This window comes from Etheostoma cragini, chromosome 21 (genome assembly GCF_013103735.1).
Source record: "Etheostoma cragini isolate CJK2018 chromosome 21, CSU_Ecrag_1.0, whole genome shotgun sequence".
Taxonomy (NCBI): Eukaryota; Metazoa; Chordata; class Actinopteri; order Perciformes; family Percidae; genus Etheostoma; species Etheostoma cragini.
The window spans coordinates 13,622,898-13,634,489 of NC_048427.1; the positions used below are offsets into that span (position 1 = coordinate 13,622,898).

The following is an 11,592-nucleotide window of genomic DNA, read 5'->3' on the forward strand; positions in this document are numbered from 1 at the left end:
TAACAAAGAACATGACTAATTCCCTTCTTATAAGGAGAGCATGTACGTATCTCTGTAGTGTAACTGAATAGTGGCGAATCAGAACGGAGGTGGATGTGTTTTAGTGTCTTTTCTTAGGTGATGCTGCTCGGCTGGTCTGGACTTAGGCTGGGGATCGGCGGTCAGAATGCGGAAGGTCTACACGGCGAACAAAGCGTCCTCCGGCCTGTCTGGCTTCTTGCGGCTGGGGGTTCCCTGCGTTGCGCCGGGCTCGCCACTTGGGGGCGACGGTAGGCTGGGGACCATCTCTGCAGCTTTGGCTCTCTCCTCGAGGAACTTGTCAAACTCTGGGAGCATCGGATTATCGGAAGTAAAACAAAAAGAAGGGGGAAAGGGAATGTGAATTTGAGGAAAGGTGTTCAAAATGAAGCTGAAAAAAAAAAGAAGAGATTGATGATGCCCTACCTTCACTTGTCACGCCTTCTTCACCGTCATCTCCTATCTAGTAAAAAAAAAAAAAAAAAAAAAAAAAAAAGACAACACTGTCACACCAGGGAGTTGACTCTACAAAAGCTAATCCACTGCAAACCACCGCAAACCCAGTTCTGATCCTGGTTTCTGCCCCAAACCACCACACACCCTGTACTGTAGCTACTAGGGATAGACCGATTATCGGCCCTGGCCACTTATCCCTTTTTTTGGCAGTTTGCAGATTTTCCTGTATCAGCATTTTATTTTCCTGATAACCCTTAAGGTTAATTAATTAATTAAAAGGGGCACTACAGCTCTGTGTCTGTCCCGTTGCTTCGGTTTCACTCACCACTGAGTCTGACTTGATATCAGACAACACTATCTGAATGTAGGGCTGGGCATTATAGAGATATTGTGATATGAGACTAGATACCGTCCTAGATTATGGATATCTTAATATTGTAATATGGAATAAATGAAATAAAAAATAAAATGATGTTGTTTTCTGGTCTTACCAAACTGCTCTAGCTGTTCAATTAGTTGCCCTTACCCACTTAGTCAATATATCTACATTACTGCTGATAATTTAACAAAAATCTCATTGTGTAAATATTTTTTGAAAACACCAATAGTCAACACTACGATAACGTTGCAGTATCAACATTGAGGTATTTTGTCAAAAATATTGTGATATTAGTTTTCTCCATATCGCCCAGCCCTATCTGAAAACTGAAACAAAGGTTTGTGGCGGGAGTTTGGTACATCTCAAAATCTTAATTTTTACTCGGTTCCAAATAACGATTATCGGTTTCAATAACTACTAATAATCGGCATCAGCCTTGAAACACCAGTATCGGTCAATCCTTGGTATATACACACACTCATTGGTTTTATTATATAACAAAGAGCCACTTACCTGTCATTACCACTCACCCACAATTGTGCAAATGATTTGGATATACCCATTTTTATTTATGAAATACATGTTTGGGTATTTGGTATTTTTAGAAAAATACCATAAATACCAGAACAAAACCACGAGTTGTTTCCCAACTCAAACAGCTGGAGTCATTCTGGACCCCAAAAACAATATTACACATGCCTTTCTTCTCTTTTGTCACATTAAAATGTTTGTTAAGCTTAGGCTAGACACACTTGTTGTTTAAAGGGATAGTTTGGAGCTTTTGAAGTGGGGTTGTAGAAGGAATTTATCCACAATCGTTTACCTATAATTTATTACCAGCAGTAGATGGCCCCAGTTTAGAGAAACAGGCTGAAATACCGGCACAAATACAACATATTTTAGCCACTTAAAAAAAAAAAATCATTTTAAGTACATAGTACTATATTTACAATATTTTCATTGCTTTGCCTTGTGAAAAACCTCTTTCCAACAAATTATACCTAGCAAACAAGAAGTTGCTGGTCTACTGCTGCCTCGACGGTTAGTTTGTTAGTTTTGCTTGTTCCTAACCTTTTTAAAAACACCTAGGTCACAAAATAACACACACTAACTAACGGATCAAGGCAGTGGTAGACAAGCAACTCCTGTGTCCTGCAACGTAAAAGTCTGAGGTTGAAGTCTGGCGGCTTTGAAAAAAGCATAGATGATAACAGCTTCAGTTTGGAAAAGGGCCTTCTGACTGCAGGGTAAAGCAGTGGAAATATTCTAAATTTCCTACTCTTTATTTCATGAGGCTAAAATATGTTTTACACAATTTAGTCCAGTCAGTTTGTCCCCACAACACACCATTAGTAACTTAAAATGAAGTAAGATATTAATGTGTGATTGGTCAAAAGGTGAGGAAATGTAATGTAAGAGAAATGTGTTAATTTCTGGCTCTACAAAGACTTTAAAAATGAGAGAAGGGGACATAACGAATTGAAAAAAGGAAAGAGAAAGGGAAAGAAAACTTCAGGCAGAAATAAAAAAAAGTCATGATGGGCTCACCACATCAGTACACAGCCACTCCTCTATGTCATCCATGACAGAGGACTGGCCTCCGACACCCTACGAAGCAGCATCAAGACCAGGGGGATGGGTGGGGGGGGGAGCGGTGGCATCAATGCCACAACAGAAAGAAGAAAAAAAAATCCCAACAACATAATATATGATTTAAATGAACTTCAGTGTTAACTCAAATGCAATTTAAAGCTCCATTGTGTAACTGTTTGAGTTGATTAGTAGCAACAAAAAAACTTTGTTCTTTCACAAATTTGTGCTCATTCATGCGTAATTACTTCCACCAGTTAATCAAAGTATTCTCGTAAGCGTAGAATCTGCCAATCAGAGTCATTCAGAACACATACGACCGACTTGGTGGATAGTGAGGAGATGTTTGCTTCATGTGACAACAAAATCATGTAGCCTAAAACACACGTGACATTGTTTAGAGCATCTTAAAGGAGCAAAGATTTTAAAAGGGACGCCAAAGTTGCCTTTTTTTCTTCTCTAAAAGGTCATTCTGCCTAGTTGTGTAAATTCTAAGTTTTACAGTTGCTACTTGCTATCTAAAGCATGGTTGTCCATAATGCCAGAACAACTTCTAGGATACTTTTACTCGCGTCAATGATGAACAAGGGTTATCTACCTTGTAACAGAAACATAGTCATGTGTCCTGATTTCCCTGGCAGACTCACGTCATGTGCAGTTGTAACACAGACCAGCTATTGCTAGAACAGCTGCGTGTAAACAATGGAGAAAATTTGAGCTAATTTCGGTTTTATTGACATTGATCATACCGCTCAGAGAAATATATTAAACACACAAACCTCCGTTGCTTCTCTGCTACGCTGTAAACATTGCATTGCTAACATTAGCTTGCATCTGTTTGGGAACCTGAACTGATGTAAACAATGAAATGGTACCAAAATAACATAAAACTATTGTTACACTGGAAGGAACTGTTACAGACGCTCATTTTGCATTCGCCCACCGTAGGAGCTTAAATGTGCTCAGAATGGGAGGGGGTTGAAAGTAATCAGTTGGTTGTCAGATACAATTTCACAGTTAGATGGAAGCAATTCTTACACAATGTAGCTTTAAACTTATTTCGTAAAGGAAAAAATAAAGAAATGGAATGAAGACAAGAAGTCCCGTCGATGTGAGGGAGAATCAATTTTTACACTTACACACACACACACACAAAAAAAGAGCACATCACACAAGCCTGTTAAGATGGGGGTGCAGTGTAAAGCTGGTGAAGTTGAATATAGTGAGCAACAGCATATCTGACGGCACGGCAGGTCGCTTCAGCCAGTAAATACCAACTTCATCATTTAATTTGACCAATTGGCACAGTCAGCAACCAACAAAGCACACAAAACAAACCGATTAGTAGCAGTGGGAATCAATAGAGCATAGTATTAGGATAGATATAGATGTTTTCCCTGGCAATACTGTATTGATACACAGATGGCAAATATCAATCTATTATTTTATATGTGTTGGTCAGGTTGTCTGCTTGACAATCCAATTTTGCGGCAATAAAAATAAAGTGGCCAATGTTTCCTTTTGGGGACATAATGTTTAAAATGTTTTTAAGACAAGGCCTCTGGTGATCCCCACCCCACCGACTGATTAACAACGTTTGACTGCTGTTTATTCCTTTTACTGCTCGACAGTTCAGTCGTGTTAGCAGGGTTAAGACAAAGCTGCACACACTTAAAACTAGAGCCCGACTGATATATCAACGGCCGAAATTATGCATTTCCCGAACTATCAGAATCGGCATCTATAATGGCCGATAAAAAGAATAAATAAAAAAACTATGCAACCCCAACAATCAAAACATGGTTGACTGTCCGTTATAATTTCATAAAAAAAAAAAAAAAAAAGACTGTCAACCATGTAATGAGTGTTTGCGTTGCATAGTTTATCCACAAGAGGGTGCTCTACAACGTCTCTGTTGGCAACACTGTAATCGTTTATTTTTTTGTTGTTGTGCTTTTGTTCAAAGGACTTTGTTTCATATCTTAAGTGGGAATTTTTATATATTGTATTTATCAGAATGTCAATATATTTTGACGTTCCTCTGTTCTGTTGTGACCTAACCCCCAAAGCATTGTTGGTGTTTGTGGAGCGTGGTCTGTCTACAGAGACCGTGTTCTGCTCAGGCAGCTCGCGGAGAGTGAGATTTTTTCCGTATATGACATCAAATATTGTAGCATAAAAAACGCGTGGCATCGCTTAGAGCAATTAACTGAGCCATTAGCAATCAGTAGCATCCAGCAGCGCACGTTAAGGCATGAGCAAAAATGTCTGTTAAACTGCTTGGCGCACATACAAACACACACTCCAAATGTTCTGTGAGTGGTTATGGAAACACAGACTGAAAATCCTAGCCCACACTGGACATTAAGGTTGTCTCTGAGACTCACCGCTCCTGCAGTCGGCTGTTGGACATCCAGAGTGGGAGGAAGGTTGTCAGAGGCGTTGCTGTCTGCTGCTGTAGTGCTGAAACCAAGAGGTGAAGATGGACTTTTAAAACATTTTTTTTTCTTTTCATAGTGGAAAATATGACTAGAGCTGAATTTAATCAGTCCATTCAATGGTTGAAAGAAAATTGATGTACAACCATTTTAATAATCTATTCTTTCATTGTCAAAATGTTTGCGGTTTCTAATAAAACAAAATAAATTTACAATCTGCATGTGAAAACAGACCAAACTGTCATTTAAGCGTAAAAAAAGAATGTTGAGTAAAATCAATGCGTCTTTACATCTTGCTTGGTTCAGGCAGAGCTCCAGTCCTGGTCTGAGCAAACACATCGAAGTCATCCTGAACAGATGGCGGCTTACAGCTGGACAGAGAGCTCAAGGTGCTGCTCACACTGCCAGCGCCCATGTCTGGAGGGAAAAATACACTTGATTGTCTACAGCACAAAAACAGAATTCCATTGCAAAAACTACAAAGCTAAAGTATTACTTCATTCTTCTCATTCATTCTTTCTAGCTGGAACTATTTCTTGGGAACCAGAAGCCAGGTGCAGTGGCTTACTGACATCTCTGCACGTTGCCTAGCAACCTCACCATCTAGCATAAGGAGACTCAGTTTGGTTTTATTAGTACATAGCTAACTAGCCAGCAGGCAAATTAAGGAAAAGCTCCTCATATTGGTGTCTTACATTTGTTCAGAAAGTCAACCAACTCTCCACAGCTTTTGGCCATACAACATCTAAATGTAATTTAAGTACTTTAAGCCAATTATAATTGTTGACGGTTGCAATATGTTGTATCAGAAAGCATTTTGGTTATCTCAGAGCCAGATCTTGGCTGGTGTCGGAGTTAGGGTGTGCGTACCGAGGCCAGCCAGGCGGGAGGCCAAGGTGGCCGGAGAGGAGGGTCTTCCTGCTGGGGCGGTGATGGTTGGAGGCAAGCTGGTGGGGGCTGCGTTCGGCATGTTGCTGACCACGGCCGGGGAGCCTGGGCCCAGGTCTATGAGGTTGTCCTCTGTAGCCTCACTCAGGACCTGGTGAAAAAAGAACTGATGAGACACACTACTGCTTTTGTTTAATGTAGAAGCTGAGCTGAGATTTAGGGTTTCTGGCTCATGAGCAGTGAAAGCAAATCCTTTAGTGGAAGGCTAAGGAAAGGTAGGTTTATACAGTAGTTCCTTGACTGTGTCTGGGGGAAAAAATTAAAGACAAAAACAAAAAAAATTGTGGTGGAAATATAAATAAATAAATAAGGGCAGGGTGCATGATACGAAGAAGTAAATCTTGGAAAACATGGTCAGCTTCAGGAGAGCATGAAAATGTAGCAGGAAATTAAGTAACTTTTCTAAAAAAAACTGTTTCTTAAGGGGGTCCGAAGAATATTACTCTACAATAGAGACATGTATAAGTTTTAAAAGTGGTGTCTACCAATTAGTGATAATGTTGTTATTAACTATAAAAGTGCTGGAATCCAAGGACAAAACTATCCCCTTAAGAAGGTAGAAAAGAAGAGGGAAGATTGAATCTTTGGGCTCTGGAGGAGTTAATACACCAAGTAGGGTTGCACAATATTGACAATATGTGACATTGCAATACTAGTTTCAATATTTTTCAAACATATGTCAAATTACAAAACTTATGGGAAAACACATGAAAAAATACAACACAAGGTTTATTTCAACTGACATACTCGACTGGTACAACATGAATATATAAATAATGACCAAGTCTATAGAACAGGACACGTTTTACTGGTTGTACAAAATTAAATAAATACAGAGAACAGGACGCAACTTTTCTTTTGTTTCTCTGATTCGTTCCGTGCTGTTGTCTCTATCAATATCTCTCCATAAGGTTATTCACGTGGGGGACCCGTGCGCTGACGTGCACCAACATGTGCCAGGGGCAAAGTAACTGGCCAATGAAATGATGATCATTATAGCATTTCAAGCGGGCTCTAAATCGAACACAAATAAGCCCCACAGCCAACGGACGGGACGCAGCGCTCCACAATGTAAACAAAATGGTGCATACTCATCTCAACACTTTTGATCAAATATTGCGTAACGGGATATTGCGATAACAATATTGAGTCAATATAATGCAACCTTAATACCAAGACCATTTTGCAAAACCTAAACCCTGTCTGTTTGAGACAGCGCAAACACAACACGACACATTCACATTGGGGCCATCTTAAAGCTAAAGTGTCACTGTCAGTCTACCCTCAGGTTCAGCATTTCATTGGCTGTATTCATGGGGGGGGCTGCATAGTCAAAACATGCCGTATGGGGTGACAGATACTGGTGGAGGGAGAACCCATATTATTTAGCCATGTTTCAACAGTTGCTGTGGGGCGACGCTGGTCATTTAGGGAGGTCGACAATATTTTCATACTTGCCTGTCTCAGCTAGCCACAGAAACAGGGGAACAGAAAAGAACAGAAAGGAAGAGACAGTGAATACCATTAACATGGCCGGGCAGGGACACAATGTAATGGTATGATAACTACGGAAGATAAGGCATGCCTGATTAACTGGAAACACTATGGAGAGGTAAATATGTTCCAGCAGAGTTTTCTTGCCTCACGCTTTTCATCACATTCCGGGTAATGTTTGTGGTCCATGTAGATTTTGGTGTATAACACAAAAAAAGATGAAGATGGAAACAGGAAAACGGCAAAAGGCATGAAGCAACAAAGACCTCTACTGTAAGCAGCTGCAGGAGTGTGTTGTCGAGTACATGAACCTGTAGAGGGTGCGACAAAATGTGTTGCCTTATAAAATGAGCCCTTTTTCTAGATTTAGACATGTTGAGCGCTTTGTTTTTTCACTGATAGGTTTGAGTAATTGACAGGCAGGAATGTATGTCAGTACAGTTCGAAGAAGAATGCAGAAGGGAAGTTGATCAGTAAACAGTGAGGCTCATGTGTTCGACAAAAGATAAAGAAAATCAGGCACAAAGAAAGTAAAATAAAACATAAAAATAAAATAAAACAGATTTCTACATGATCTACATGACAAAATAATGAACGCAACACTTTTGTTTTTGCATGAGCTGAACTCAAAGATGTAAGACTTTTTATATGTACACAAAGGGCTTATTTCTACAGTCCAGTAAAACTGCACATTTTAGAGTGGCCTTTTATTGTGGCCAGCCTAAGGCACACCTGTGCCATAATCATGCTGTCTAAAAAGTCTTAGATCTCGAGTTCAGCTCATGAAAAATGAGGGCAAAAACAAAAGTGTTGAATTTATAATTTAGTTCAGTGTAGTTTTTTTTTTTTTTTTTTACCAATGCAGTCAAGTCTTTTGGCGTACACTGCTCTAAAGCTGTGACTGGACTGTTGATTCTATTTCATTCTGGAGTGGACGACACAAACGGATCTTTAAATTCAATTGGCTCGATTCCAGTATAACCTAAAATGCCATGATTTTGCTTTGACTACTGTATTGTCACAGTCAATGTTTCCCTCTACTGGACAGGACCTAAATGCACCCTGACTGCTGCCCTGACTGCATTGTAAAAAAACAATGGAAGACAAGATGTCAAAAATGAATACTAAAAATGGAAATAAATGATATTTGGTTTGCATTTTATAGTGAAAGTCTTTGTGTGGTTTCCATTTAATTAGGCATGTACATCTGGTAAGTCATGTCAAGTCGGGAAAGGTTTAGTACAGTAAAGCCTGACTGGCAAGGTAACATGCGAGTCCACATTACGGACACTGAAAGGTGCCGACCAGATTATTGAGTGAGACAACATGAGCAGAAAATAAACACCATGACATGGCAGAACTAGGTCAGAAGATTCCGACATGTAATCCAGGAATATGAAGTGTGATTCAAACATTGGGTCTTTAACCACCTGAGTTACTAACTGGTGACTTACCCCATTGTTGACACTCTGAGCTGAGGATCTCCCGGACCTAAACCTCTCATACCTGAGACAACGAAAGGACAACATCAAACAAATGACAAATTAAAAAGAAATTTCAAAGTGAATTTAAAGAGCCACCTGGTCCACTCATTTTCAGTCACATATCTGTACTCTTGGGGTCTACTAGAATAACTTTACATGCTATGATGTTCCAAAAACACATTATGTTTCGGTTACACCATACTTGAAGGTATCTACATAAGAGTGACATGACACTGTCATGAACGTGTCATAAACATTATAAAGAAGTCAAACATTTATGACATAAGGCTTCTTTTAGGAAGTGTCATTCGGTTTTGTCATGACAAGTTAGAGTTATAGTTTTTGTTCATGTGTCATAACTGTGCCATGGCAGTGTCATGTGTTCATGACAGTCTCTCTTATGTAGATGCCGTCAAGTAAAGTGTTACCTCCGTTTCTCATACTGCCCATCGCTGCAGCTTCTTTGTCTGAAAACGCTGGGTCTGAGCTTTGGTCCCACCTTCCTGAGAAGCCCAGTCTGCTCTGATTGGTCAGCTGGCCCACTATGTTGTCATTAGTCAACCAAAATCGAACAAGCCAATGGGCAGGTTGTGCTTGCTCAGGCAGCACCTATAGGCATCGCTTGTAAAAACCTGGGTGCTTTCTCTGTCAACAACATCACAAATTGAGGAATTTCAAACAGAAATGTGGATGAGGCGTTTCAAGCAGTTGCGAAAAAGTGCTGTCTGTGGAAGAGAAAGCTCTATTTGCAATGAAATGTTTTTTTGTACTTTATACATTTATTACACTCACAAAAAATATTTAACACTAATAGACAGCATGCGTCTGCATCTTTCTGTGTGTTCTAACCTTTCGTAGCGTAGGAAAATGTTATTGAGGTCATCGTTGACATGCAGCAGCTCCTCGGTCACTGCCTCGTTGGAAACACAGGAGATGAGCTCCATTATCCTCCGCTGCATGGCTCTACAAGTCCTGTTCAGCTCCTAAACACACATGCACACACAAAAGAAAGGTAGCAATACTGTTGAGCCACACATAATTGTAATTGGACTTGTCGGAGAAGTTAAATATGTTTAGGACACGCACAGGCATGCACGCACACGTACCTGTAGTAACTCAAAGTCTGAAGCATCCTCTTGTCCCGGGACCATCTCAGTCAGCATCTCTGACATCACCTTAGTGTTTCCACGAACTATGTCCAGCTCACTGCGCAGCCGGCTAATCTGGGTGTCACAGAGGTAAATTAATCTAGTTTACACCAAATAATCATTAAAAAATATACTTGCAACCGACAGTATTGTTCAGGACAGTGAATCCCAACCCGGGGTACATGGAAAGCTCAATTCAAAATTCTAGTCATCTAAAAAATAAAAATTTGTGATTTGATTAAAAAGACAATAAAAGCCAAAAGGGATTACAAACCTTTGGTAATATAACACATAATTTCCCATCAACCTGAATCAGTTGTAACAAAACACATACATACAACACCATGCGTAATATGCCGTTGCATGCGTGAATAAACAGTTATTAATTAAGAATATTCAGCAAAAGGTGATGTATCAATTGTTTGAATAGTAAGCCATTACAATGGATAAACAGCTAAAGCTGTCAGCAAAAAGTAATACATAAACAGTAATGTGTAAACAGCTGGAACATCTAGTTTCTGCAACTCTACTAATGGCTACCCTCCAAAGCAACCTTAACGCTGACACAAACAGTAAAGATTAGGAAACGTTGGCTTAGGGGATTCAATGTGGCATGTGGTGGCGCTTTCACTAGCTGCGGCTCGGAGGCTCTCTAAACTCTCTTAAACTGTATTTCTTTGCATTGTACCTGTACATGTGTGATGACAATAAAGTTGAATCTAATCTAATCTAATCAAACTCTGAAGTGTTAATCATTTCCTTTGGTCTGTTTGGACAGGTGCAGAGGTAAATACGCCTGTGATCTTGTGAGGGAACTTGAAGGTGGTACAGGGTTTGTCCAATATATATCTGAACCAAACTGATCATTTTTGGTGTGTTTATGGGAGTAACATTATACCTGTTCGGGTGAAGGATTAATGGATCCAGAGGCGAGGGTGTTGGGGACAGGAGGGGCGATGTATGCTGGTGGGACAACATGTGGTGCGGGCTGAGGAATGGTGCTCAATTTATGTAGGGCGGTTTCGCCCTCTGGAGCAGATGCCAACTAAAAGCAACAGAAAGTAGAGAATGTACACAACAGTATGTAGGGAAAAAATATCTGGCAACATAATCACACTTTGCTTGGTCTTTGAACAGAAACTTGTGTACACATTTCAGCTGCTTCATATAATGCTTGTACCCGCTGAGGTGTGTTTATTGGTGACAGGGTCTCCAGGTCTGACGTCGGGAACTCAATGCCTTTCCTCTTTAGCTCCTCGTAGACTTGGACCACACCTGTAAGGTCTGGACTGCTCCTGAACGCATCAGCCCATGCCTGGTAAAGACAGAGCAAGAAGGCCATTAAATAGGAATGGGAGGGAGAGACTTAACAGACAAAACAAAATATTGGTGAAAGGAGGGCTGACACAGCAAACAAAGCAAGTGATGTCAGAACAGTAAAAGAGGCCGGTGCTCTGATCATTTCTGTTTGTCTGCCTTGTCTACGTTGTCAGCAAACCACAAAGCATTTGGCTTCTCACTCTCACCAATAGGCAGGTTAAAGCTAAACTGGGCCATTACAACAAGGCAAGGCAAGGCAGCTTTATTTGTATAGCACATTTCAGCAACAGGGCAATTCAAAGTGCTTTACACAAAAT

At 40.2% G+C, this 11,592-nt stretch overlaps 1 protein-coding gene across 4 annotated transcripts in view; it reads right to left on the bottom strand.

Moving 5' to 3' along the window:
• tom1l2 (target of myb1 like 2 membrane trafficking protein) overlaps positions 1–11,592 on the bottom strand; it is a 15,426-nt gene continuing 3,834 nt past the window's right edge. The window contains exons 5-16 of one of the 4 annotated variants that reach the window (XM_034859893.1): positions 11,136–11,270; positions 10,854–11,000; positions 9,914–10,030; positions 9,657–9,790; positions 8,778–8,829; positions 7,288–7,296; positions 5,752–5,920; positions 5,172–5,298; positions 4,831–4,906; positions 2,402–2,461; positions 445–481; positions 1–326 (exon numbers count right to left, since the gene is read on the bottom strand). In XM_034859893.1, the coding sequence (XP_034715784.1) occupies positions 178–326; positions 445–481; positions 2,402–2,461; positions 4,831–4,906; positions 5,172–5,298; positions 5,752–5,920; positions 7,288–7,296; positions 8,778–8,829; positions 9,657–9,790; positions 9,914–10,030; positions 10,854–11,000; positions 11,136–11,270 (1,212 nt within the window). In that variant the 3' untranslated portion in view covers positions 1–177. Of the gene's footprint in view, positions 327–444; positions 482–2,401; positions 2,462–4,830; positions 4,907–5,171; positions 5,299–5,751; positions 5,936–7,287; positions 7,297–8,777; positions 8,830–9,656; positions 9,791–9,913; positions 10,031–10,853; positions 11,001–11,135; positions 11,271–11,592 lie in introns of all 4 variants that reach the window. The other 3 variants (XM_034859894.1, XM_034859892.1, XM_034859895.1) reach the window with 3 other exon arrangements.